General features: G+C 51.8%; 6 protein-coding genes across 8 annotated transcripts in view; 1 reads left to right on the top strand and 5 right to left on the bottom strand.

The window, feature by feature from the left end:
- The window catches only part of tmem230b (transmembrane protein 230b), a 2,404-nt gene extending 707 nt beyond the window's left edge, over positions 1-1,697 (bottom strand). The window contains exons 1-3 of the mRNA XM_057032361.1: positions 1,398-1,697; positions 1,018-1,143; positions 1-941 (exon numbers count right to left, since the gene is read on the bottom strand). The exon at positions 1-941 is cut by the window's left edge and continues 707 nt beyond it. Of these exons, the coding sequence (XP_056888341.1) occupies positions 801-941; positions 1,018-1,143; positions 1,398-1,493 (363 nt within the window). The 5' untranslated portion in view covers positions 1,494-1,697 and the 3' untranslated portion in view covers positions 1-800. The remainder of the gene's footprint in view (positions 942-1,017; positions 1,144-1,397) is intronic.
- A 581-nt stretch (positions 1,698-2,278) lies between these two features.
- On the bottom strand, positions 2,279-7,216 carry LOC130525361 (dihydropyrimidinase-related protein 2-like). Its single transcript, XM_057032067.1, has 14 exons — positions 6,910-7,216; positions 6,196-6,284; positions 5,944-6,128; positions 5,686-5,850; positions 5,455-5,516; positions 5,299-5,379; positions 5,148-5,216; positions 4,953-5,073; positions 4,720-4,876; positions 4,503-4,644; positions 4,255-4,425; positions 3,987-4,166; positions 3,739-3,925; positions 2,279-3,653 (listed from the first exon to the last, which is right to left on the bottom strand). Exons 1-14 carry the CDS (start codon positions 6,949-6,951, stop codon positions 3,562-3,564), a joined length of 1,743 nt encoding a protein of 580 aa, XP_056888047.1. The 5' UTR covers positions 6,952-7,216; the 3' UTR covers positions 2,279-3,561.
- A 471-nt stretch (positions 7,217-7,687) lies between these two features.
- bnip3la (BCL2 interacting protein 3 like a) lies at positions 7,688-11,135 on the bottom strand. Its single transcript, XM_057032069.1, has 6 exons — positions 10,976-11,135; positions 9,720-9,990; positions 9,565-9,646; positions 9,374-9,480; positions 9,146-9,295; positions 7,688-8,818 (listed from the first exon to the last, which is right to left on the bottom strand). The coding sequence occupies exons 1-6, from the start codon at positions 11,025-11,027 to the stop codon at positions 8,770-8,772; spliced, it is 711 nt and encodes a 236-aa protein (XP_056888049.1). The 5' UTR covers positions 11,028-11,135; the 3' UTR covers positions 7,688-8,769.
- A 339-nt stretch (positions 11,136-11,474) lies between these two features.
- On the bottom strand, positions 11,475-16,027 carry LOC130525362 (serine/threonine-protein phosphatase 2A 55 kDa regulatory subunit B alpha isoform-like). Its single transcript, XM_057032068.1, has 10 exons — positions 15,656-16,027; positions 15,244-15,321; positions 14,790-14,881; positions 14,535-14,700; positions 14,345-14,460; positions 13,954-14,131; positions 13,688-13,852; positions 13,401-13,570; positions 13,184-13,275; positions 11,475-13,104 (listed from the first exon to the last, which is right to left on the bottom strand). The coding sequence occupies exons 1-10, from the start codon at positions 15,660-15,662 to the stop codon at positions 12,825-12,827; spliced, it is 1,344 nt and encodes a 447-aa protein (XP_056888048.1). The 5' UTR covers positions 15,663-16,027; the 3' UTR covers positions 11,475-12,824.
- Positions 16,028-18,047: 2,020 nt separating this feature from the next.
- vps33a (VPS33A core subunit of CORVET and HOPS complexes) lies at positions 18,048-22,615 on the bottom strand. Of its 2 annotated transcripts, none has more exons than XM_057032064.1 (13): positions 22,457-22,615; positions 22,241-22,306; positions 21,993-22,120; positions 21,729-21,915; positions 21,536-21,652; positions 21,257-21,431; positions 20,984-21,177; positions 19,932-20,058; positions 19,713-19,780; positions 19,497-19,634; positions 19,200-19,337; positions 18,958-19,126; positions 18,048-18,424 (listed from the first exon to the last, which is right to left on the bottom strand). In XM_057032064.1, the coding sequence occupies exons 1-13, from the start codon at positions 22,556-22,558 to the stop codon at positions 18,231-18,233; spliced, it is 1,803 nt and encodes a 600-aa protein (XP_056888044.1). In that variant the 5' UTR covers positions 22,559-22,615; the 3' UTR covers positions 18,048-18,230. The 2 variants fall into 2 exon arrangements, with proteins under 2 accessions (XP_056888044.1, XP_056888045.1); XM_057032065.1 differs by having other exon boundaries at positions 22,462-22,587.
- A 184-nt stretch (positions 22,616-22,799) lies between these two features.
- Positions 22,800-27,500, top strand: part of LOC130525359 (rabphilin-3A-like) — a 17,479-nt gene continuing 12,778 nt past the window's right edge. Inside the window, exons 1-2 of one of the 2 annotated variants that reach the window (XM_057032060.1) lie at positions 22,800-23,436; positions 23,620-23,672. The gene's annotated coding sequence lies outside the window, so the exon portion shown is untranslated. The other variant, XM_057032062.1, reaches the window with a different exon arrangement.

Genomic DNA, 27,500 nt, shown 5'->3' with positions numbered 1-27,500 from the left:
TCTCCTGCATCCACATCAAATGTCTCTGATAAACACTCTAAATCCCCCCCAGGAGCCATTTAAATCTCGAGTGAAGTGGTTTCAGTGTTAGAATAGAGGGAACCAGACCGCCCCCATCTGTTAGTGATGGTTGAACTGGGCTCACTGGGATGTCTGCAGTTACACAGGTGACTTACTCCATTCACCTGATCTCCATCTCCCTACTGGATGGACCTCTGAAGGATGAATATTCAATCAATGACACACTTCGCATAATAAATAGTCAATCAGTGGACATAAATGTGCGTGCTAGCAGCAGGCTAACGATGGCCAGCGCTAATACCGATGGGAGCAGCTCATTGACGGCATCTGTGCGCTTCCCCGGGAGCGTTTCCTCTCTAACACCAGCAGCACCATATGGAGATCAAAGGATTGAGATTAATCACAAGCAATCCTCCAGGAGAGACTAACTCCCAACGCTAGTAAGAAGAATTAAGTGGAGGGGAAGACAAAGTGTTACACACTCTATTGATGAGAGTGGCAGGAAGCAGATATATGACACGGTGGAGCTGATTCGGGTCATTGATCACGACCGGACCCCCATCAGATCTGACCCTTTCCTCTCATACAAGCTGACATTTGTCTGGCATTACATTTGCGTTACATTTGAAGCCACAAAAAACTCATTTCACAGCTATTTTGATATAAAATGACAACTTCTGTTTGGTTTTTTTAACTGGATCTAACCTGATCGGTCACATTTCAACATTTCCGAGCTTGCTGCTCCACGAGCAGGATCCAGAGAGCGCGTGTGCAGCGTTTCAGTCATCAAAGTCGGGAATATCGTCATAGGAGTATCCGGGGTAACCCTTGGATGCATAGTAAGCGATGCGCAGGTGGTAAAAGCCAGGCAGGAAGACCAGGATCCCAATGATGAGGACAGGCACGGTTCGATCCGAGTGCTGAAAAAGACCAAGCAACACCGTCAGACTGACAGGCAACACGGGACTTCAGGTGAAGAACGACCTGTGTAGAAACCTCGGTGACTCCAAAGTATCCGGCCAGGAGCAGCGAGCCGATGGTGATGAGGACGGAGCCGATGAGGAAGAGGACGGTGGCCAGGGCGATGGCTTTGTAGGGCACTTTGGGAGGACTCTTCTTAAACTGGGGAGGAGGACAAACATCAAACCAACAATAATGGACATTGGAACCCCTCAAAGAGACACAAGCCTTCGGGGATTTGACTTAAAGGTGTCTCACTGGAGGTAATGGCTCCTCTTGGGAAACCTTCATTTGAATCTAACATTATTGTCTGATGAGCTACTTTATGTTAAACGTTTGCGTCTGTTCTGATCTGGTTCTTCCACCTGTCGACGCGTTCCTAACGCTACAGGTGGACTAAAACGGTAGATTGTCACCTGTAGATCGATGTATCCGTCATCGTCGCTCGCCAACCTGGAGTAGCGAACGTTGACATTAGACAGCCCGCTGGAAACAACGTTACGTGCCGGCATCTTTTACAACAAACCCGCTAACCGAGCATTGAGATGACAATTACTGCTCTCAAAATAAGCTTAAAAAATAAGACTTTTAAAACTTTGAAATGCTCCGGTATTGCGGCATATTCCACTTTACATATACTGCACAAAACAGCTTTTAAGCGTGAAGCTGCTATACGACTTCCGTGTTTGCATCCCGGTCTGTACTGCGCATGCTCATAGCGGCGTCACCTTCTTCTTCGTGTGTAATGGCGGGTGACAACCAGCGTCAAGGCGCATTACCGCCACCTACCATGGTGGAGTGTGGTCCGCAGTCGGATTCATATTTACTTCACAAAATTTAAACCAGACTAAACTCTATTGGTTAATCAGTGTAGTTTGATTGGTAGTATTACATTTTTGCACCGATTGCCCCAACATCTTTTAAATGAAACTCTTCTGCTCTTTACTGTAATCATTTTACTTCTCGTAATAACTACTTTATGTGACAGAGTAGAATTAGAATGAAGGTACACAGAGCATGATGAAATGACAGTAGCTGTAGTAGTAATGACATGTGGTTCTGTCTTTGCCTCAGGTCCAGGATGATGTAGACGTCTTTGATAGGATCCACTCCAACATCCCGTTAATATGGGTATACAGATGTGATCCTCTCTGCTATTACATCTGCAACAACCTTCATCTAGGTATCTGATATGTATGGTTATATAAATTAAAGGATAGACTTTGACGAATCTATCATTTATTCCCTCACTTCTAAAAGCCCCAAGTGTTGGTCTGACATAAATATAAACATCAGGTTGCTTTTTTGAAACCAGTTTAATCCACTGAAGCACACATAGAGTCATATGCTGACGGGAATACAACCCCCCCTCCAGCAAAACATACTTGACCAAATATCATCACACCTTTGTGTGTGTGCGTGTGTGTGTGTGTGGGGGGGGAGGGGGGTACAATACTCAGTATTACACATTAACAATCATCACCATCAACAGCTTCTTCCAGATATACAGATTAATCACTTGACAGCATAGTTTGGCATACAAAAGCTACACTTGACAAGGCAATGAGGAAGAATTACTCCACATCCGAACAAGATGGCCGACGGCCGCAGGTGGGGCGGCGGCGGCGGCGTCGAGATGTGCGATGAATTCACTCACGACACCAACACAAACGGATGACACAGCACCAGCACACTGTGCAATTTCATGTACAAAGGATCCGGTCTCAAAGGTGACTGGGTTCAAGACCTTCATGGATACAGTGTGCTATTAATATCTTACACAAAAAGGCAGGCAAGTTGCTCAGGATAATGGGGATTCTAAAGTCCAGCAAAAAGAAAAGGCGGAGTGTGACGGACACCTTTTACCGTCCGGAGGGGGCGAGACACAGATTCTAAAGGGTGACTAATCCACACGACTGCTGTACAACATCGTCTGCATATAGAGCAACGTTGGTCATATAAGCACCAGGTGGGGGGGGGATCAAACCTCTGCTCCTGTTTTCATCTCTAGAAACAACCTGTAAATGCATCAGAAATGGTGGAATGTGCAGGCTGCCGCTCCCAAGGCAGGGCAGCTAATGTGTGGTTTCCTCTGCTGTCGGTGCAGCCGATGCTTAAAAAAAGGACGGCACAGGTTCATTAAAAACAGACGAGTGCAACATAACACCAAAGGAAGACAAGCACGCGGAAAAAAGGGGGGGGGAAGCCGAGGGCCCGCCTGCTGTTGGAGGGAGACCGACATTATAACGACAGTAATGTTCTTGGTGTTTAATGTGGGGGAACAAGTGACACACCAGCACACTCTAAATGATATCAACATCCCATAAATACAACGGTCTGCTCCCAAACCTCTTTTGATCCGGCAGAACAAAAAGACAAAAGTGTAAACGACTCAAAAACCTGAAAAAACGGCACCGGTTAGCGCGCCCCTTTTCTTCACAGCCAAATACGCTAAAAGGAAACTAAAAGAAGAAAATAAAAGAGTTTTCTTCCGTTCCAAAGGTGAGACTGGAGTGATTGTGAGTGGGACGTACAGCGACTAAGAGAAGGATCCCGGCTTGGATGTCAAAGGCGTGTGGATTAGCCCAGGCTAGTGATGTTAGCCTTCCCGCCCGGGGGGGCCACGATGCGCTGAGTGGTGCGACGAGGGATGTTGTCGTCAATCTGGGCGCCTAAAAATATATTCACACCCTTTACAAACCGTTCTGAAACGTAGATAAGCCAGAAACGAGCGGCCGGGAAGCTCCTTCTACCCACCGGACAGACTGAAGCCAGACTGATGGAGGTTGCGCACCGGCTGGTGGGGCACCTGCTGCTGCTCCTGCTGCTGCCTGACTGGGGAGGTCTTCTGGGAGGAGACGGCAGACACCACCTTAGGAGTCAGGATCACGTCACACACCGGCCCGTCGTACTGGCCTCTGGGGACTCCTCGCAGCTCTGTCAGCTAAATGCAGCACAGGTCATCTCAAGGAGCTTCACCACCACCAACGCCCCGGGAAACTCACCGTGCTGCGAGCCTTTATCCTCTTGTACACGTAGTCGGAGAAGGGCTTCCTGTTGATGTAGCGGCCGCAGCCCTCCGTGGTGTGAAGGGCGCCCTCCTCGAAGACGACCTTACCCTGGCTGATCACCACCACGGGACCGCCACGCACCTCCGTGCCCTCGAAGATGTTGTACTCCACGTTCTGTAGGGGACCAGCATCTTCATCAGGCTGGAGCGGGTCTCACACACACACACACACACGCTCGCGCAGGCGTGGACAAAGGTCTGACCAGGTTGTGCGTCTTGGCGGTGATGATCTTGGTCAGGTCGGGCTCCCACAGCACAAGGTCGGCGTCGGAGCCCACGGCGATGCGGCCCTTACGGGGGAACAGGTTGAAGATCTTGGCTGCGTTGGTGCTGGTCACCGCCACAAACTGGTTCTCGTCCATCTTACCCGTCACCTTTCGGAGAACACCGCGAGCAGCCGGTCAGACGTTAGCGCCCGGACGTTAGCGTCCGAAGCTCAGATGAAGCTCACCACGCATTTGTCCCAGATCAGAGACATCCTCTCTTCGGCGCCGTTGGTGCCCTCCGGGATCAAGGTGAAGTCGTCTTTCCCGACCGCGCGCTGGGAAGTCTGGAACGTGCAGTGCCCGCTGCCCGTCACCTGCAAGTCCCCGCTAGGAAAGAACAAGCGCAGCGTTCACGTTACCAGGAAGTCAAAGCGACAGCGGCGGTCGGGCGGGAGGCGCTACCATGACAACAGCGAGGTGAGGTAGTCGGGGGTGGTGGGGTCAGGACTCAGCGGAGGGGACGTGACGAAAGCCGCAGCCTTGGCCCAGTTCTTGCTCCAGTAATGGGTCCCGTCGGTGCCCAGGCTGGCCGAGATGGGCTCGCCGTACACCACAGCACCTAGGAGAGCACGCCGCGTGACTTGATGATGCGGCACGGGCGCGTGAAGCGCCTCCGCCACCAGAACTGTCCGTACCCTTTTTCCTGGCGAGGGCGATGACGTCAGCGGCGCTCTTGCTCATCACCTTGGTGACGTAGAGGGGGCAGTTGGTCTGGTTGGCGATGGTGACGGCGCGGTTGACCGCCTCGGCCTCCACCTGCCCAAACACAGACAGACTCGTCAGCGGCGGCACGGCGGCGTGCACGATGCCTCGCCGCGCTCCTCCGTTACCTCCTCCGGGCGGCTGAGGGCGTGTCCCTCCGGACCGGTGATCCCCAGCTCCAGGATGCGTCTCTGCTCCTGAGCAAACACAAACCGCGACATTGAGACGTTTCAGCGGGACCCGGGGGCGGGGCCGACCCACGGACGCCTGCGCCATCACCTCGGCGATGATGTCCCCGTTCTCGGCGTGCACCTGGGCCACGGCGCCGAGGTCCCGGATGACGCCGAACACCTCGTAGATCTGAAAGAGTTAACGCAGCCTCAGGTTATATAAATCAAAGGATCAAAGGGGTGCTCAGAAACCTCCAGAATGTACCTGAGAATCAGAAAGTTGGAAAAGGTCCTTATAAGCCAAATAGACCAGGAAAGAATTGACACCTGAAAATAAGCCAGAGTTGGAATCAACAGAGCGGAGGGAGGAAATCCCCGTGTTAAAAAGAGGAAGACGAGGTTAGAAGGGCGAAGCTTTCAGAGCAGAGCGTTTAATGAGCCTCTTCTCAGCCCCCCCCCGCGTCCGCACGGCGAGGGCGACAAGAGTCTGACATACCGTGGTCCTTCACCAGGCTCTCCATTTCTTCCTGGGTGCCTTTGTTCCACTGGGTGACGTCCACGTGGAGCGAGTAGTCGCAGCAGGACTTGCCGTCGGCCCACTCTCTCCACTGCTTGAAAGCACCCACCAGGGTGGCGCCGGGCTCCGGCACCACGTGGTCGACTGCAACGGCACAAACGGCACAGGTCGGACCTCACGTGCGCCAGCGCCGCCCGTAAATAACTCGCACGGGACAGAAACGGGCCGGGTCCCTACTGATCATGGTGGTCCCCCCAGCCAGGGCCGCCCTGGTGCCCTGGTAGAAGTCGTCCGCTGCCACCATGCCTCTGTCGGGCATCTGGAAGCGGGTGTGCACGTCGATCCCCCCGGGCATCACCATCCTCCCGTGGGCCTCGATGGTCTTCACCCCCCCAGGGACGATGAGGTTGTCTCCGATTTGCCTGAAGCAAAGGGGAACGTGACCAAGGCAGCAGGTTCCTACCCTTGAAATGCTCCAGCGGCACTCACTTGATGACTCCGTCCTCCATGTAGATGTCAGCCAGGAACGACTGGTCGTCGTTGACGATCTTCGCTCCTTTGATCAGGAGCCGATCGCTCTGGAAGGGAGACGCAGCGTTACTCCAGTCAACCGTGGAAAATACGCGCTGGCATCACCCCTGGAGACGACCTGGCTGTGACCTTTGAGATGCTGGAAGATGAAGGCTTAACGAGAAGAGGTTGGGAGGGATGGATGGATGGGTGGATGACCTACTTTACGGGCTCAACCACCACAACATCCCATAGTTAACGCTGCCAAATCAGGGTGTGAAGCTGCACAATAAAGGACACCGCACAGCCGACACCAGTTATCCCAAGAGAAGCTGGTCTTTGCTCCAGCGAGGAAGATTAAAGCAAATGTGCCCGAAATAGAAAGAGAAACGTGGGAATCTTGGAGGATCAAAGGCACCGACCAGAAGATCTCTTTGATCTGCACCAAGAGGTTTAGAAACAGCGTAAAACAAAGAAACTGAGGAAGAAGAGCACTGGTGTCATTCTTTACTCTACATGACTGATGAACATGATGATGCTGATGATGATGATGGGGACATTGTAAATAAATGGAAGCGACAGCTAGCTAGCCTTAGCTTTTGCCCTAATCCCATCACCCAACACGACCGTTCAATAAAGAAAACCAGCGCCGCTGAAATCCAAACCTCAGGTTGGTGGAAAGAAAGCACTCACTGTGATCCGTGGGATGTTCTTCTTGCCTTGGTACCCCGACATTTTGCCTCACGCACGGCTAACACCTGCCTCCTGGCTCAAGCTAACGGCCACTGGGAGGATGCTCCGCTTTAAGGGCGATCTGTGGATATCAGGCGACGTCTGCCAACACCGGGCCAAGGTCTTCACAGCCTCTCACACGGTCCTGGTCCACGGGGACGCGATTATATCAGTCGCTGCGGGTCTAATATTTGATGCTGAGAAGATGTTTGAGGCGCAGACAGTTGCCAAGGGGAAGGCCAGCGGAGGAGGATCGGCGCATGCGCACTGCCCCGCCCTGCTTTCAGTTCTTTTCCCACTAGTTTTGGGATTAGAAGTGAGCAGTTATAATCCCACGGTGGCTTTCTGGATTTAAGTAAAGTCTCAAGAGTGTTAAAGTGTGTTTGCTGCCAGTTATCATAGGAGTGGTGAAGGTGTCCTACGCGGGCTGGAGGTTCTGGTCCAATAAGAACCATGTGAAGAGGGAGAATAAACCAGTCAGCAACCCTCATTCCAAACAGAAAGACGAATTACTGATGAACTCAACACCAAATTGCTGTTTTAAACAAGCTAAAACATTTGTGCTTACAGAATAATTGTGCCGTTTGCAGATCGCTGCTTCATAAATAACCCACGTTTGAGGCCATTTTGGCTCTTTGAGTGTATATTTCAGTGTATTTAGTGTATATTTACTGCATATTTCAGCTTCTCTATACAGCAGAGAATGAGCCGGGCAAAAGAAGGATTCAACCAAGGTGCATTGACTTCAGGTGTTGACACTCTCCAGAGTTTATTGGATCATGTGTAGCGCCGCTGCACAGGTCCCCATAACACGCTGCCCCCCCCCCACCCCCGCGGTTCATGTTTCAGCAATCATATACCAAGATAATCACAATGCTGTATAATAACCGTGATATAACTTTGTATCAACATATAAACACATTATACAGCGTCAAACTTGGGGCAGATCACAGTTTAAATTATTTGTCATGTCTTCATTGTTAAATAAGTAAATATATGATCATAGCGACCAGAACAGTCCAGGTTAAATCACCATTTTCTGGAAAGGAGTTTTGGCATTACGACACTTTGCTATCATAAAGAAGATATGTAGGCAAAAATAATACAAATAAATAAAAAAAAAGGAGAAATAAAAGTAGCATTTGGCCTCGTAAACTGCCATCCTGTCAAACTTCCACAGTCAGACACTCAAAAGGCTCAAAAAAGGAATGTGCGGCTACGTAATAGATTAACTTTTAGCTTTTATCCTTCAACAACAACAACAACGTTTTTAAGAGAAGATCCAGGGAGCCCACGTGACCTAACGTGCTTTTTCACAAATGTGGCCTTTCAAAAGAAAAACCCAACCAAACGTCTCCCTCCAACAACGGCAACTTCAGAGTTCAGCTGAAAAAGGAAGGGGGGGGGGGGGGTTATTTGCAAAAATTAAGGCGATAAAAGACACATCTGCTCCCGGAGCCAATACAATTGTCACTGTTGCAAAGGTGGCGGTGATTTCAGCTCCCACACCTCTCGAGATGCCAGGAGCCCAAAGGAAGAAGAGAAGCCTGAAGAACCCTGAAGGACAGCAAATCCCCTCTGTCTCATCACCTCCAAAGACGGCTGCTTGTTACCTCCCGGGGTCCCGCTGGGGGCAGCTGTTAGCTACTGCCCCGTGTGGAGGTGAGATGGGCGTGCAACAACATTACATCATGTCTACGACGCTAGGTGTGCAACTACAAAGTGACAACAGGTACTAATTGCAGGAGAGACGTGTTAGATGGACAGCTGGAGTACAGGAGGAGAGACGCGGAGACGTCCAGGCACTGGTTCACCGTCCCCTCAGTAAGAGCTGGTGGGAGCTGCTGCGATCCTCTTCCCAATGTAGACCCTGGAAAACAAGCCCAGGACATTCAGGACCTCCACGTAAACCCAGTCAGGAGCATGAAAAGGGATAAAAAGGCACTGGAGGACAGCTAGAACGAGGAGTGCTTAGCTTAGCTTAGCTTAGCTTCATGAATCACTTAAAGCTCTATGGTGTGGATGTTTCACTGATGTGGGCGTTATTTCCTAGATAGGTGACTCTAGATGACTCTAACGGGTCTATGGAGACTCTGACGTCCCACCAGACCACGCCCACGGCCCCATCCTGATGGTAAACCAGCACAGCGTGACGGGCAGGTGGTCCCCGTGGCCCCCCAAAGTGAAGCGGGCGTACCCGAGTCCGAGAGCGAGGAGGTGCGAGATGAGCAGGGAAGGAATGAGGACCTTGAGGAAGTCTGCCGAGAAGATTCCACCCTTCTTCATGACTCCGCTCCTCCTCATACTCAGAGACACCGAGCGGCGTGGGTGCCTGAAATGGAACTCCCTGAGAGGAGACACCAACCGGACCGTTAATCTGTCACCCGCAGACAACCGGTCCGCATGAGGGAGGCTGTGCTTTTACTTTGGAGGGACGTTCTCGGGCCTGCTGGACCAGTCAGCCACCCAGTCTGCTTCTTTATTCAGCGGCGCCTCGTCCTCTCGGGAGGGTTCTGGACTGTCCCCCCCTGACTGGAAACAGACAGACGGCCGGCTTGAGCTTAGAACTGGAACACAGGTGAAAGGGCTTTGATCTTTGGAGGGAGGGTGTCTGACCTGGCTGTGTCTTGGACTGCACATCTCCACATCAAAGGTTATCTGACCCTCGTCCTGATCTGGGCTTTGAGGCCTGCGAGGACTTAGCGAACAAACCGGGGTGAATAAACTGAGACAGCAGACACGTCGCAATCAGCGTGCAACTTGAGTCCTACCTGTCACAGGATGAGCTGCTGGAACTGGACTCGTGCTGGGCATCCAAGAGGATCTTTTCCATGTCTCCGTTGTGGATAGAGGAGGACGAAGGCACGTGCTCCAGGCCCCCTGCGACGGCTTCATCGCCCTCAGACGCCACCTGCAAGGTCTGGAAGGTGTGGCTCGTACCAGCATTGGCATTGATTTGGTCAGCAGCAGGCGTTATTAATAGACCAGCCTGGACATCCTGGCTCCCAGTGTTCCCATTCAGCTCCAGCTCAACCCAAGAGCCTTGAGAACAGGATGGGGGAGGGAAGGAAGGAAGGAAGGAAGGAAGGAAGGAAGGAAGGAAGGAAGGAAGGGAATTCACTTTTGTTGTCTTTAGCTTTGCCAGGCAAACAGAAAAACACACCCATGACCCACATAGTTCCTGCACCTCTGACACTATGTATGCAAATGCGCCGGCTCATGCGTTTCTTTGTGCCAGTGCCCCACAAACAGAGGACGCCCCCCCCCCCCGCCAGGAGTTATGTAATCTCCCCAAGATAAGGATCTGGGACACAAAGTCTAACCATGCGGAATGTTTCGCCATAGGTTTAACATGTTAAGATGAAGTTAGCGTTGAGCATTGGGCGCAGAGACGTTGTCACGTGACATCGCCGTGCAGTTATAGTGCGCGATCTGCGAGACGTGTTGCATAACTGTGCACGTTTGAGTGAGGCAGCGTGTCCAGACACGTCGCTGCTCCAGCTGCCCCTCTTACATAAAATACTGGCCCTGACATTTGGGATGGGGGGGGTCGCTGATTCAGGCAGTAAATGTTGACCAACACAAGCATGCGACTCTTTTTTGCCACATTTTCATCGCTGTTTTGCGATGTTGCGCACATGCTTCAACCCTACGAGCAATTCTCTTGCTTATTTCCACGTACGCTATAAAAACGCAACTTTGTTGCCCAAAACTATTATTGCAAATTTGTAGGTTTGTCGATTTCGTCTTTTGTCCCAAACTTGTTTTCATTCCGTCCAGGCAGGCCGCCCCGACTCTTGACCGCTGATTGGCTGCGCGCCTGTCAATCACACATTTACCGACGTGCGATTGGCCAGCGGCGATGACGTCAGACGGCCCCGCCCAAATGAAGAGGAAATACCAAACGCGGACAACTTTTACGATTAAATGAAACCCCGATCGCGAATATTTTTGCATAACGAGACACCGCCGAGAAGATTGATTTAGGTCCCCGTGGCGGAGCGCGGGGAGACGGCCGCGCACCTACCGTGAAGCCCTGGCTCGTCGTTATTGTTCCGGGGAGCAGCAGCAGTGGACATGTTGGCTACTCAGCGTTCGTCAACATTTGGCCAGACGGAGCGCGAGGTGCGCATGCGCAGAACCCTCCCGAGCCAGAGTCAATATGTTGGGACATTGTAACAGAATAGCAAAATATTCACAATAGCGTCGTTACTCGTGTTAGGAAAAGCAAATCCACTGACATCAGGCTGCGCTGCTTGGTTGGGAGGAATATAAGAGCATCTCAGCTGGTGCTGATGCTGCGCTGAATTAGGCTCCACAAAATGGAGGCTTGTAGTGCACAAAAGCTGTCGTGTCCGTGTCAAAAGCGGGTCTAAAGTTCGCAAATCGCCACAAATCTTTATCCAACAGGGGAGGGTGTTTGAATTAGCTTCAAAGACTTTTTCTGTCGATGCTAAATCTTGATTTTTAAGTTTAAACAGCCGCATTGAACAACTGCTGCTGAAAGAAAATGCAAATTCAAGACAAAGATTTTAGTTTCTTTATTTTCATCAAACTTTTGTTTCCCTGACAAAACCTTACAGCTTACACCTGCACTTAAACCAGAAACTGCTCATTAAAAAACCCGCAAAATCCCAACAAACGAAAAGAAAATTAAATTACAAAATTAAAAAAAAAAAAATCAGGCAGGCCTGAAAAGCTAAATCATTTCTATCTCCCATCTTCATCATCATCATCGTCATCTCTGGATGACTGAGGGACAAACGTGTCCATCCCAGCTGGACTGGACGTCTCATCATTAGGTTTAATGAGGTAAATAACATCATTTTCAGGCAACCGAGGAACAATTTTCCCAAAGAAAGCGTAGATTTGTGTCTCATTGCTCGAGGATGATGGCGGCGCCCTGAGAGTGACAGTCGCCGTCAGAATGGAGACGGCAGGTCGCTGACGCTGGAGCGGCTCCTGGACCGGGGATGAGTGAATGAGCCCGATGTCCCAGAGTCCGCTGGCATTCCCACACCAGGAATGTGAGAATCCGGGTGCTGAGGACCTTCAAACAGACATTTTCCCACATCCTGCATCAGCGATCCCTCCGATACACTCAGGCTGACTCAGATGGCTTCAGAGCCGACAGCCCCCCCCCCCCCCAGCTTTAATGTATAGAAAAATAAACCAGACGCAGTCGTTCTTTTCCCGTCAGGTACAGTACAAACAATCAGACAGCAAAGTGATTGATCATTTTGATCCTGAGCAAAATCCGGCGAGCTGAGGAGTCGGAATGAGCGCAGCTTTGCATCAGGCTAGTTACTTTGGCACAATTATCCCAGGATGAGACCCGGCAACGACAACTACCACCTCACCCTGTTGAGCCGGAACTTCCAGGGACCGACTGCTGCCTAAAGGTCCGATATTTCCCGAGGCGTCCCGAGTCGGTAGCGCAGCTTAAAGACGGGAACCGGTGCAAAATGGTAAACGGGAGTGTGTAGTGTGCCGAGCAGCTCCAGGGAAGGTTTGGATCGAACCCACGTCACCATCCGACAGAACCGGTGGTCAACACCGGCTCGTATCGTCTCAGCGACTGACCCCCCCCCACCCCAAAACAGAAGGAAATCAAGTCCCAGTGGCACAAAAGAACGAGGAACGCGCTGGACAGGCGTGTGTTCGGGAACCGTCTCTGGATCTAGAGCGTCGTAGAGGTGTATCCACCTGTGTTTCCCTGTGCTGGCGCCGCCCCTCGGCGCCGCTCTCAGCTGTTACATTCCATGCTAAATGCTAAACCCCCCAGGACAGAGGAGCTCAATACCTGAGGACAGACCGTTGGTTTGTGACCGTCGCGGCAGCAGGTGAATCACAAACTCTCATCGTCTCAGCAGCTGCTATTTCACGTGTTCCTGGTAAATGTAGAGATTGTTGGTGGTCGCCACGGCGATGATGTTGTCCAGAGGGTGCCAGGCGGTGTGGAGGATCTTCCGGTCAAAGTCCAGGCTGTCTACGCTGATCTCGTCCTTCTGCCGCTTCCCACCTGTGCATACCCTGCGAGGCTTGAGGACGGAATGTGGCTTGCAGTTCTCCCGGGACGCTTCCAGGGTCAGGTCCAGACAGCGAGCCCTGTCGATGGTCCTGAAGAAGTTGTTGTAGGAGCCCGTCATCACCACGCTGCAGACAGGAGGGAGCAACGTCAGCTTTCAGGACGCACCGCTCCGGGCCGGCGTGCCAGCAGGCGAACGACACTCACCTGTCCGTCCCATTCCAACAACATTCAAACTTATCAAAGATGCAGTCGTTCTCGTAGAGGGAACACAACTTACTCCTGAGATACTCGTGCACCTGTGGAACAGAACGAAGGTGACGGTTGTTAGCAGCTGCCGGCCGTTCACCTGTGGAACCTGTCAAACTCCGCCTCCGCACGACACGTCGTCATCCACCGTCTTTACGCGGCGGCCGCCACGCACCTGATATGTCTCCAGCGGTCGATTCTCCATGTTGAGGTCCCAGATTTTGACGGACAGGTAGTCGCGGGTCATCAGGTAGCGCCCACTGTGGCTGAACTTCACGTCCGAGATGGAAGAGATGATTTCAGAGAAGAAGGAGCGGCTGTTTGGGTCGTTGGTCTCTTCAAACACTGAACAAAGGGGGGAGAAAAAGCTGCATGTTGATCCACTTCCTGTCTGACTGAGAGGTCCTGGACCGGCGCCCCAGGGTCAGGGGTCCCTGGGTGGGCTGAGCTACGACTACTCACTTTTGGCGTGCTGGTCACAGAGCGCCGCCGCCCTCATGTCACACAGGCGAAGGGTCCCCTTGCTGCTGCTGTAGACGAAGGTGTTGCAGTGCTCCGGGTGGAACTCGGAGGCGGTGATCACCTCTGTCAGCTCCTCCATGTTGGGGGGTTTAATGTCCACAATATCTGGAGGGGGCGGGGTAAAGAGCTCAACGGGAACGCTTGTTTATTAAAAGAAAAAAAACGCCACTATCAGGACGAAACCACGCCCCCCCGCTCGAGGATACTGAAGCTGCAATCTGTGATCTCCAGATTCCACAGGTTGATGCGCAGGTCGTCTGTGGACAGGTAGGTCTCGCCGTCGCTGTTCACCGAGATGGAATTGACGTGGTAGGTGTGGGCGTTGGCGAACACCCGCCGGGGGCTGGCCTCCACCATCAGGTCCGCTGGCTTGAAGACTGGAACCTGCAGACAAGAGCAGCCACATTCCAGAAAACCGTCAAGCTCGTTCGGTCCGGTTCCGGTGGTCCGGACTTCTGAGACGTGTGTGCGGCAGGAAGGAAACGGGAGGAAACAGAAAAAGGGCTGCTTCTCCTCTTATTAGCATGTTATTAGCATGTTATTAGCATGTTATTAGCATGTTATTGCCTTCTATGGTGGACACGCGTGAGTCCTCACCTGTAGAGCCGTGATCCTGCCGGGATCCTCCCTGTAGTGTCCGTCCTCGTCCTTTAAATTGTAGCCCTCGGGCCTCTTGTCACGCTCCGTGATCTTCCAGAGTTTAATGCACTTGTCTGGAAACAGGAAATGAGGTCAGCGTGGTCAGCGCGGTCGACGCGTCCCGGCCGACACGACGCGCCCAACGAACCGTTAGTCGACAGGAGGAAGTGCGCCGCGTTGCTCTGGGGCAGCCAGCGGATCTTGTTGATCTTCTCTTCGATCTCCAGGCTCTTCAGGTAGTCGAACTCGGGCTCGTGGCTCTGGAAGGTGCTGTACACGTTGTACTCCGCTCCGCCCCGGGGCCCGTTCTGGCCCTGAACAACCACAGGGAACAAAAGAAGAGCCCTCGCTCGCCATCCTGCACGCTATAGAATAGTGGGACGTGTTGGGGGGGGGGGCGTACCTGCTGCTGGAAGATGACCACGCGGCCCCCCTTGTCCCCGGTGGCCAGCAGCTCCCCGGTGTGGTTGAACTCAACAGTGGAGATGATGTCAGCTGTCAATCACAAGCTAGAGCTCAGCTACCATCTACCCCCGGTATCCCTCCACACAACAAATAGTCCCTGTGCAGTTATTTGGGGGGGGGGCATCCTCTCATCGTCATGGTTGCAATCAGACAAGAACAGAGTGAATCAGACTACAGCGGCGTCGCCATGGCGACTTTAGATGAAACGTGTGTTTAAACAAAACACAACCTTTGCCGCTGATCTCAGGTCAGGTTTACTGTCAACAGGTGTGTTACTCTGTGGCCCCAGAGACTCCGGCTGGTTCAGGACCAGGACCAGGACCAGGATAGAGACCAGGACCAGGACCAGGACCAGGTCAGAGACCAGGACAGAGACCAGGACCAGGACTCACCTTCTGCAACATCGTCATCCATAGCTCCTTTGACTTGTGAAAAGCGCCATAGGATATCACCATCGCCATCTCCATCACCTACACGCACGCACACACGCGCGCACACACACACACACGCACGCACGCAAACACTTAATGTCGCTATCTCGAAACACAACTTTACCAACCTTATCCAGCAGTTAACTGGTTCGAAATGAGCAACGGCTCTCAGAACAGCCGTTTCCTGTATTGAACCAGCCAGGAGGTTGCTGGTTTGAATCCCCTGCTGGCGCCCACCAGCCCAGTTAGCATCTGGGATGGATCCTAGCTTACTGGCTCCTTTACGTGCTCGTTGCTCAGACTCCTCATGGCTGCTAAACGGAACATCCACAACTGTTCGGGTGCAGTAACGCTTGTGTCCGTCTCATCTTACCGGCCATGGTGGGTCAGTCGGGACCGCTGGACTCGGGCCTTGGACCGGGCGGCAGCCGGGTGGGCTGGGTGGTGGGAGCGGCGGAAGAAAAGGGGAAAAAAAGCTGGGGAAAACCTTCCGGAAAACCTTGAATGTTGTTAATCTGGTGGATACACGCCAAACGCAAGACTTGCGTGCGGGACAACGACGCCAGCGCGGTTCCGAGCGGGGACGGAGGACTTTGGACTCTCCCCTTTCTGCTTCTGTCAGAATCGCAAGTTCAAAATGGCGCAGCGCGGGCCGCGTCCGGCAACATCCAACTGACCTTGACGTGACTGCTAAACCCTCAGCGGCACAGGTCGAATCCCTCTGAGCACACAGAACCAACACGGCCGAATCATTTAAAACGCCTTTGATTTCCTCTGAATAAAGGAGACGGAACAGTGGGCGGTTTATGAACCCCACCCGCGTCGAGTGTTTAGGAGAGGAAACGAACCCGAGGACGCTGGTATGTTTGGAACGCGAACTCTAAGTTTCTGAAGTTTCGCTTAAAAAGTGCCAAAGACTCCAGAAAGTATTTAAAGTAACCTTCTCATGTGGACTTTTTAGTAAAAGTCATCTTTATTTCCCCCCCTACAACCTGTAGGTATTAAGTTCTTATTGCCATTATCTCATTTTCCAAACGATTATTTCATTTTTGGTCAAGAAAAAAATATGTAAGTAAATCAGAATCCTCATAAACCCCAACATATTCTAATGGTTCTGTTGTGAGAGTGCTCCTCATAAAAAAAACAGGTTTTACTGGTGAACTTTCTTACATCTTTATTCACAACTGACCTCTACAGGTACAACAAGAAGGCATACATATTGTGTGTGGTTTATTTTGTGCACATATTTTGTGTTTTTTGTGCTCTGGTGGTTCATTTAGTGCAGTTAAATACAGTTTGCAAAGTAAGCAGATGAGATGAGTTTGTTGGACCATAAAGCTGCAACATTCAGCCCTTCCAGGAGGGAAGCAAAGTCCCAGCCTGACTCAGCAAAAACTACACAGGTGTCAGCGAGGAGAAGCAACACAAGAGGGCAAATATTCCCTCTTTAAGGACACGTTTGCTGCCGTCACTTCCCCACCATGAAATAGGTTGTCCACCTGGCCAGCAGCAAAGCCCCGAACAGCACCGTGTAGCTGAAGAGGACGAATTTGAGGATTTCCCTGAAGGTGTGCAGGAAGCGGATGAGCAAGGGTTCCTCCTCCAGCTGGAGATGCGGCTCCTTCTGCCTCCGCCTGGGCCGGATCAGCTGGTCCACGTTGCCACCCCGACCCATTCTGCAGGGACACGGTGGGAAACAGAGCAGACAGAGAAATGAGCGCGTTTCTTCTGGACAAGAGCGCATCGGCGGGAGTTTATTGCGTGAAAAGAGTCTGAGCGTAAATAATTGATGTGCACAGACGCACTATCGATCCGCTCTGGGCTTTTTAGTATTTTTAGGCAGCCGGGATGCAGCTGCTGGCTTCCATCATCGATTCGGAGAAACGCTCTTTGGAAGTTTCTAAAGGCGCCTCCACACTTGCGGCACAAACTCCGCATTCCTGCTCCAAAAGCAAACGGAACCATCGGATATTTCACCCATCGGGATGTTCCAGCCATGCGCGCGCGTGTCGGGTGTGGAAGCCGTGGCAAAGGCGCAGAATTATGCAGTTGATCCAAGTCATTCCCAAGTTATTCCCACTAGAGGAACCGGTCGCTCCTACCTGGATGATGGAGTTGATCAGAGAAAGGCTCCTGCGCTGCTCGCCCAACTTTGCATCTGTTTCCATGAAGGTCTCCAGCTGTTGTGGCAGAGGAGGAGCCACAGACAACAAGTGATGGCAGGGATCTCAACCCGCCGGGACGGATCTAATGGTGCGCCTGCTGCGCCCACACGCACGCCCGACCGGAAGACGATTGAATAAAAGCGGTCGTTTGCTAATCAATGAAAGATAAAGCGCGGTAGAAAAGCAGGGGTTTGCGAGTCCGGGACAGATGTCAGGAACGGTCCGGGCGCGTCCGCGGGTCTCAGTGTCTGCAGCAGGAGGCCTGCAGAAGGTATCGACGGGAACAGATCAAACACCCTCCCGCTGCACGTCTCCTCCACCGGAAGCGCAGCGCAAATGGCCCCTAATTCAATCAGTGTCCTGCGCTGTCAAATCATGGGATGCCGTGGGTAGACAGCACAGGGCCATTACCGGCTGATCGGGGCCTGTTATGCTGCTAATTGCTCCTTCAGAGAGCTGCAGCACTGCTGACAGATACACTCCCAGCTCTGCCCTGCCTCACCCCCAGGCCTTTTATTTCTTCTTCAACCCACTTAACAACAAGCAAAATGGCTCCCCAGCAGGCCCTAGTGCTCCTCCAAAAGAAGGGGAAAAAGGGGGGCATGTTCCATGTTTTAATAATCCATATTTATACATGTATATACAGCAGAAAAGGGGCAACTAAACAGTTTCACATGTACAAGATGTGAGGGGAGAAACAGGAATGAGCCACAGGTGAAACAACGGGACAGCAGGACAGCGGCAGGAGCACAAAGGTCCAACGAGGCGGAGCGTCCAGGTGACTCAGGGGGCCTTTGAGGCCGGGTGGTCCATGAGGGATCCGATCCAAGACGTGCCGTTGATCAGCTTGGTCGTGGCGATGACGTACTCCATCCCGCCGTCTTCCATCTGAGACAGGAAGCGGAGAGCTGCGATCTCCGCGTACGTCACCCCGCCCAGGAAGAAGACCAGCGTGGTTCGATTCTCCCCCTGATGGCCTGGACAGGTGAGACACACGTCAACGACTCAGCATCAATAAGCAGAAAGGATCATAATAACAATGAGGATGAGGATGATGCTGAGGGACCACATCAGGTCTCATCATTTCAGCTCAATTCTGATGTGGATTTAAGATGATTTCACCCAGCATCATCTAGCAAAGGCTGATAAATTCCGGCTTTAGAAGCAGGGTTGTGGTGGGAGAGGAAGCGGGGAAGGTTGGAGGCCCTCCCCCATCAGCACCGCCACCCGCCCTGGACAAGAGGACGTGTTGACACAAGCCCAGTCCAAGATTTCATTAGCACATTTTAATCATCCGATTCATGGCGGCGCCTCCTGGAGGGAGCCGCTGACGCCTCTCCTCGGTGGGAGAGAACCGGAGCGGCTCTCGTCAGAGCCCCCCCGCCGCCGCCACTTTCTCTTCTTCGCTGGTATTGTCAGCTTGGTGTCATCAATCTGGTGCTTTTCAACGTCTGACAGCACAGACAAAGCTGGGCCTTATCTACACGCCGCACAGCCGGGGGTTCTTTACGTTTTTTATGAAGGCCGCCGGGCAACTGTTGTCTCTCCTCAAAGTGCGGGCCTGGGAGCATCTTCAGCACCTCCTCGATGCTGCGCCAGCCCGGCCGGGCCAACAGCTGCGTCAGCCGGATGCTGAGGGGAGCGTAGCCGCTGTACACGTAGGAGATGTCGTTGGGGTTCTGTCAAAATCACAGCGAAAACGGGTCAAACGATGCAGGCCAAGAGCGGTTCCCCCTTCAGAAGGTCTCCTACCTGCTCGTTGGCGTCCTCCATCCACAGCTTCAGCGTCTTCCTGATGGTGGGGTAGTTGTTCCTCGAGCTGGTCTGCGGCTTGAAAAGACCCATCTTCTCCAAGTTGTTGAGAGTCAGCATGTGTTCGTAGCCGTAGGCCTCCACAAGCAAGACACACACATCTCCATTTCACTGCTCATTGACCAGCCTCAGGACTGTCCAGGTTAGCTAGCTCCTCCTTTCATGCTTTGATCATGCAGTCGGACACACAAAATGCCATTTGGGCCACATATTTCTACATACAACCTTCGTGTTTACCTGGAAAATCTCGCGCTTGTAGTAATCCAAGACTTTTTGCTTGAGGCCGTTGTTGCACACCGACTGCATGCACATGAGACGCAGAATCTTGGTCAGCTTCTCCTTCTGGGCGATGCGGTCTTCAATGTAGGTGTTCACCTGGAAAAGAAGGAGACGGGCTCGGCTGCTGCGGGGCAAAGCGCGGCGTTTCTGTGAGCATCGCGGCGACCCACCGACCTTATCCGTGTCGATGCCGGTCATGAACTCCTGCTCCACCGTCAGATTATCAAAAAAGGCCTCTGAAGCTGGACCAACACACGTGAATTAGAGCCCGTTACATCACAATAAACGCTCAAGAACTGTGAGGGACACAACAGGATGCTGCTCTAACGATCTCTGACGTGAGATGATGTCAATAAACAAGCCTCAACCCGTCGCCCTGGTGCGAACACACACTTGTGATTTCCTTGATCAGCTCTGCGATGGACGTGTGGTTGGCCAGGGAGCTTCGGGCCGCCTGCATGTGAGGCAGCTGAGACACAAACTGCTTGATTTCCACCACCGTTTTGGCATTGTGGCGTTCCTACAACACACAGGAGAGCGACACACGTTAGCGTCTCAGCCCTTCGGACACCTGCGTGCCCGATCGGACCTCAGCTGGAACACGCTGACGGTCTACACCAGGGGTGGGCAAACATTTTGATTCGTGGGCCACAATGGGTTCTAACATTTGACAAAGGGGCCGGACCAGGAGCAGATGGATGGATGGAGTGCTTTGGTAACCTCACCTCATTGGAGAAAAAATACACATCTTGGGATATGGAGAAAACATGAGCTTTAATTTCAAATGAAAATGAAGAGAAGCATTACAACAAAATATCTGACTTTGGAATGAGTCTTAAAACACTTAAAATCAAATGAATAAAATGTGCCTTTTTAAAAAAAATTAATAACCATTTCTATTTTAAAGCACTGAAAGTTCTGTTATCCTTCAGGATATCACCATCACTCTCCTCCTGACTGTCTTTTTTCTAGTGGGAAAACACCAGAATTGCAGTGAAAATATAACATTAACAAGGTTTATTCATTTAATTTTTCAAGTTTGGCGGGCCGGATTAAAACGTTTAACGGGCCGTGTGTGGCCCCCGGGCCTTAGTTTGCCCATGCCTGGTCTACACACATGTTTGTCACCGTCGCTGTGGCAACGGGCTCCAAGCAGAGAACAATCACAGGTGGTGAGCCATCTTATCTGGGTGTTTTGTCACTTTCCTAATTATGGGATATCTGCTCTGACCTCTAGAGGTAAAAGGAAGCAAAGATGACGGGATAAGAGGAGGCAAACTAAACGAGCTTTAAAAGGATTTAACGATTTAACTGAGATCAGATACGCATGACTTCCAAACACAGAGTAGCACTCAACACACACACGCGTGTAAATATAGACGTGTGTAACTAACTGACGACAGACCCAAACACACCAGTGAAGAGAAAGACGCAGCGGGACCGACCTCAAAGGCTGCTGAGATGATTTTAGCCTTCTTGCTAAGCGCCGCGCCGACAGCGTTGAAGTTTTTGTCTCTAATCTCCGCGTAGAGTTCCTCGGCCGAGTTGAGCTGCAGCTTCTTGCGCTCTGTGAGGAGGTCTTTGCTCCCCTCGCCCTGTTTTTTCTCCGCAAACTTCTCAGGAGGCAACTTGACATAACCTGCGGGTCGGCAGCAGAAGAGTCAGCGGCTCGGCCGATGGAAAAAGCCTCACCAATGACGGGGAGGGCTCCTCCGGACCGTTGGTGATTCCGTAGATCTCGTCGATGAGGCCCTCGTAGGTCAGCTGCGTGGCCAGAGGAGTGAGAAGGTCCACGTTGCGGTCGAGCAGCAGCAGAGAGTCAAACACGGGCAGGATCTGATTCTGGCTGCCGGCGAACTCCCTCTTCATCCTCAGCATCATGTTGGCGACGTGCTGAAGATGAGCAAAGCCTTTCTTCAGCACCAAGACCACAGCCAGGGGGGGGGGGGAGCAGCACATCCCTCCTTAGCAAATGTTCCCACCTGCTTCAAACTCACCCGTGCACATTCTCCTTTGCCATAGATTTGTGGAATGGTGCCGTACAGCGCCTGTAAATTGATGAGGCCTTTAGCTGTGTGGTAGAGGCTTGTTTGGTCATTTTCCAGGTAGCACTCCTGCGAAGAACAAAGAAACCCAATCACAACAGTGGGAAAATCCTGAAAGTGAGCTTGGATGTGCTGTCCCACCTACCCTGAAGGCACTCTCATACTCCATGGAGAGCAGGTCGCTATCACATGGGATCAAGTCCAGGATGTACTCTTCGATGTTGACGAAGGAGCCCAGGACCCCCTGTTCCTTCAGCCGCTGCTCACACAGCAGGCTTCGCCGGGGGACAAACAGGATGTGGAAGTCCCGCGATGAGTGCAGCTTGTCTTCACTGTCAAACACGAAACGTCTTCAAAATGAGCGCAGCCGTGGGCCGAAGAGCCCGGCTGAGGAGCGGTTCCTACAGACCTGAAGACGTTGTCGACGATGATGTCCATCAGCTCCAGCCGGGGGCGCACGAAGAAGATGACATTTTTGACATCGGCGGGGGGGACCCTGCCACTTTTCAGGGTGAACATTTTTTCCACTTCATGTTCCTTCCCACGACCAAAAATAAGACAGTTAAAGTGTGTTCCCAACGGAAATACTCACCGTGTGTTGTAAAGTGGTAATTACTGTGGTTTCCCCCCCCCCAATAAAAGGCATAAATCACCCACCTTGAGGAGGGAGTACTGCGCGATGAGCCCAAAAGGCCCCGTCAGATATTCATCCCAGACTATGGCCTAAACAACCAAACACTGAGTCAACAGCATGGCGATAATAGTCTAATTCAACAAGTACAGATGTCAGACAGCTAAATGACAAGGCGAAGGCTCCATTTACAGATAATGCACTTCCGGTGCCCTGGTGTCTGTCGGCTTTCACACATCTACCTTACTTCCGGCGCATTTGTCCAAAAACACGCGAAGTTCTTTCCGCGCCGCTTCTCTCAGGATGTTTAAATTGACTCGCCCAGACGATAAGTGAGCAGCCATCTTTCCCCACCGTCCACACCACAGATCAGGTGACCGCGGCGCGGTCACGTGACTGCCTCGCGTCAAGATAGTTCACGCCCATCTCAAACGACCATTTCCGGTCAGGCACTTCCTGTTTGCGGTCCAGAGGGCGGCTCCGCGCTTTTGATGCGCCTCATGTTTATGCAACTTTGGGCATATTTACATATTAAAAAACTGCAAAATGCGTATTTTATATTTCAGTAATGATCCTTTCTCAACTTTTCTTACTCTTAATTCGAGAAATACGCCACAAAAACAGCGTACGAGCGTCTTTTATTTTATTTTTGTTAAATTCAAACGTGTTTTTAAGCTTAGTACGTTTTCAAGGCGTTAACGCTATATGATTCTTTTTTATTGGTGCAATATCTGCTCAAACCATAAGATGGCGCTGAAACTGCACAGTAAATAGAGCCGGGTGCCGCTCAGAGACGCCAATTTTGGCGTAACCGGAATACTTTTGTAGATTAAATTATAACTAAAATGCAAATCCCTTTTACAAAACCGGCCAATTCATCAGCTACACAGTAACCTTTAGGTGGCTGCTGTTAAATGAATATACCGCCCGTAGGATTTTTCTTTAAAACAACCAAACAAGCCAGCAGGTGCGGGTCGAAATTTTGAGTCTGTCCTATTGAGAGCTTTTATATAAAACTGCAAACACGAGGCTCAGTTCCGAAAAGCTTATGGAACAATTAATGAATCTCTATATATGCGCATATTAATCTCGTCCAGCCTAATTATAATTCCAAATTGAGGCGGCCAAGTGTTGGAATAAAGCTTCGGTTTCATCACTTCAGACATCCAGGGGTTTCCTTCCCAGGGTACCAAGGGCTTCCATCCTCCACACACCAATCACGGTGAGTTCCCACGCACGGTGGATGTCCGTTCGCGACAGCCCACTCCAGATGAATGCATAAATCAATCTGGGAGGATGGCTCAGTAGAGGAGCCGGGCTTGGGGTGGGCACCATGCGCACTGACTGACTGTGCGCTTGGATCCAAACGTCGCGCAGACATTTAATCCGCACCATTCCCTGACAGCTCCTGGGAGAGGAGGAGGAGGAGGAGGGAAGAGAAGAAGGCTGCAATCTCAGGTAGGTTACATGTTGGATCTCGCCTTCGAAGATTTTGCATCCTCAAGCCGAAATCGCCGCGGCTTTGTTGCTTTTGCTCTGACTCGGCGCTTCCAACGCCCCCTTCACGCGCCTGGTGGACGCGGGGAGGTTCTGAGGGGAGCTCAGAAAGACACCTTTGATGGTGTGCAGACGGGCTTCTGTTGTGCTTTTGAGCTCTGCGCTGACGCATTTGAATGGAAAAGGGATCGTTCGTTGTTGCAAAGTGTGCGCTGAGCGGCCGATTACCTGCGGGGGTCCGAAAACAAGCTGTTTTTCACCAGGGGGGGTTGTCTGGGTGGAATGATTCATCTGCAGCGGAAGGAACTTCCCGTTGGTGGTGCAGAGAACCGAGCAAGTGCTCGTGTTGGGTTGGTGAATTTGCTGTGGTGCTGAGGCTGTGGAGTCATGAATGGCAGAAGATGCAGCTGATAGTGGGGCTCCGTGGTGGCACCGTGGGGGGAGCGGTCCCAGTGAGAGCGGCCCCTCTGTTACTGCAGGAGTATCTGGGGGTTCAGGTACAAACCTGCCCCCACACCTGAACGTGGGCAGCTCCAGCAGGGCCACAGGGTCACTCGTTCACCTGCCCCGTTGATGGCACATGGAGGACTTCACCGCGTTAGGCTGAGGACGCCGTGAGCCTTCAGACCGAGAGGTCCAAACCACCTCCTTGTTCCTTGCGTTAATTGCATTCAAAATTCCGCCCCTGGCTTCCACCGTCTAAACTCTTCCTACAGACCTGAAGCGCGGGGATTTGAGTGGGGGAGGGGAGAGAGGAGTGAACGAGCAGTCTGAGATCGCTGCAGCAGCTTCCTCTCACATGAGCGACCATGGAAGCGGCTGGACGATAGTCCCCCCCCCCCCCCCCCCATCACTGCCTCACCTAGACTGGTCAGAGAAAAACCATAAATGATGCTGCAGGAGACTTTTAGGTGCAGAGGGGAACATGGGGGTTTAGGGCAAGGTTATAAAAAGATTGGAGGCGGTGCTCTGCACACTATCTGCATTATTTAAGTTGTAATTCAGGAGGCGCCTGCAGCCACAACCCCACATCTTCACTTCCTCCCTTTTAAGGATGATGGTGAGGAGCTTTTCAGCTGCCAGATTTAGATGCTTTAGTCACAGGAACCATTCAGAGTAGCACTGGAGAAGACCCAGACTGGAGAAGACCCAGACTGGTGAAGATCCAGACTGGTGAAGACCCAGACTGGTGAAGACCCAGACTGGAGAAGACCCAGACTGGTGAAGATCCAGACTGGTGAAGACCCAGACTGGTGAAGACCCAGACTGGAGAAGACCCAGACTGGTGAAGATCCAGACTGGTGAAGACCCAGACTGGTGAAGACCCAGACTGGTGAAGATCCAGTCTGGTGAAGACCCAGACTGGTGAAGACCCAGACTGGTGAAGACCCAGACTGGAGAAGACCCAGACTGGTGAAGATCCAGACTGGAGAAGACCCAGACTGGTGAAGATCCAGAATGGTGAAGACCCAGACTGGAGAAGATCCAGACTGGAGAAGATCCAGACTGGTGAAGACCCAAACTGGAGAAGATCCAGACTGGTGAAGACCCAGACTGATGAAGACCCAGACCGATGAAGACCCAGACCGGTGAAGATCCAGACTGGTGAAGACCCAGACTGGAGAAGACCCAGACTGGTGAAGACCCAGACTGGTGAAGATCCATAGTGGTGAAGATCCAGACTGGTGAAGACCCAGACCACGCAGCCCACTCACCTGGACTCAACAGGTTGGAGGCTTTTCCAGTGTGTATTTCTTCTGAGGCTACAAACGAGGCGATACCATGATCCAACCAGGGTTTGGGCTGCGAGGCGGACGAGAGAAGATGAAGCTACACCCTCAGGTTTACCAGGAAGTGTCCGATGGCCGCTCGGAGGAACTGGGAACTAAAAAGTGCACGAGCTATTAGCAGGCGTGTTGCTAATAGCAAATCTTTCGTACATCAGGCCCCAAGAGTCTCAGGAGAGGAAGCAGCTGGCCTCAGTCCTCAGATACAGGCATGAACATGCTCCTCTGGCCTTCTGCACCTCTCAGACCAACCTCTCAGCATCACACAGTCTCTCACCTTCTGGATGTCATAAAGCACTTCCCTCTCCCACCATCCATGTTTCCACCTGTGTCCTTCAAGGAGTGTCTTAAATTCAGGGTCCTGAGTCTGTCAGATCCAAACACCTGCCGATCGGGTTGGGTTAAAGTTCTAGTCACTATCTGTTCAATTGTGGCTCCACTATGCTCAACTGGCTCATCACAGAACTCTGACACCTACTGGACCGGTACCACATGGTTCTGCCACTGGACGTCTTTGTTAGTATCTGAGCCTGCAAACATCTTTGTGGTGACCCTGTGAAAGGACACAAAGGAAAAGGATATTTTATGATCAGGAATGTTCATGTGGACTTCACCCATTAAAATCCGGGACACAGAATGTCCCTGGAGACTTCAGAAAGATCCTGGGACAGGCTGCAAAAAAGAAGGACGATCCCGGTAAAAGCGGGACGGGTGGCAACACTGGATCCACCACATCTGGTCCAAGAAGATCCTTCAACTGGAAAATAAGAAGAAATTCCCTCGATCCTTCACATCCTGATGAACAAAACTCTTCCCAACATCCACCCAAGAGAAGGACGCCGTCCAGGAAGGAGGGGTGTCAATGTCTTCGTCAACCATGAAGAGAAGACTTCCCAAATCCAGAGGGTTCAGCAGAAGGTGCCAATGGTCAGCATCAAAAACCAGAGAGGCCAGATTAGACGTCTCCAAAAAGCTTCTCCAGAAACCAGCCCGGTTCTGGAACAGCATCTTTGGACTGATGGACCTAGGATGGACCTGTTCCAGCGTGGCGGGGAGAAGAAGGTGAGGTGGAGGCCTGAGAAGGCCCCTGAAGGTTGTGGAGATCTGACCTCTGCTCACATGGGACAGAACTTCCCATCTCAGATGTGGAGACCCAGAACAACCCAGGAGGGGTTTTTAAGGTACAGAATATTCTGTCACCAGCTCTGAACCTGACCAAGCAAGTATTTCTCTACCTAAAGACGTCGCTGACAGCAGAACGACCCCCAAGCAGCAGCAAAGGAACGTAGCAAAGACCTGAGGGAGCCTGCTGGGGGGGGCAAACCGGCCCTGGGCGATGATTAATTGGCTATTTTGAGCTTGACGTAGCTCTGAAATGTTCACGTTGGTCCTCTGAGGTTCAGCCAGCTGTTTGCTAGTGGGACAGAAGGTTGTGCCAGATACACAACTAAACCGTGCCAGAACTTCAGGCTAGCTTAACAAGGACTCTGGATCCTGAGGGAATCTAAATTAATTGATGCCTTAAAAACGAGACCGTGCTTGACATACTTCACTGTGCGATTGGGTTGGACCTCGTTCGTGGACGTCATTAACAGGCAGGTGTGCAGCTTCAGGCTCTGGTTTCCAGTAACCCCACTGGATTATAGCGTGGCCAATGGGCCATGATCTCAGTGTCGGTTCTTTAGCCTTTTAACGCTGCTGTGATGGAGCTGAAACCTGCGCATGTGACCAGACGTCCCTTTAAACGCTGCTGCCTGGTCAAAAACATGGAGCGCGACGCTGTAAAAGCCACCTGCTGATTCCCGAAGTAGAGCCGACGCTCTGTTTGGAGCCCCTGTCCCGTCCATCACTGGAGACCGAAAGGATAAATGATAACGCTGAGTCAGGTCTGCAGCTTTAACTGTCACTCGGTTGGGTTGAGGCTGCCGTGCCGACCAGAATATTAATGCCGGCTTCTCCATCAGCACCTTAAAAACTTGTTTGGAAGGAAAATGCTGAGCAG

This window comes from Takifugu flavidus, chromosome 5 (genome assembly GCF_003711565.1).
Source record: "Takifugu flavidus isolate HTHZ2018 chromosome 5, ASM371156v2, whole genome shotgun sequence".
Lineage (NCBI taxonomy): Eukaryota > Metazoa > Chordata > Actinopteri > Tetraodontiformes > Tetraodontidae > Takifugu > Takifugu flavidus.
This window is presented reverse-complemented; position numbering and strand designations above follow the sequence as displayed.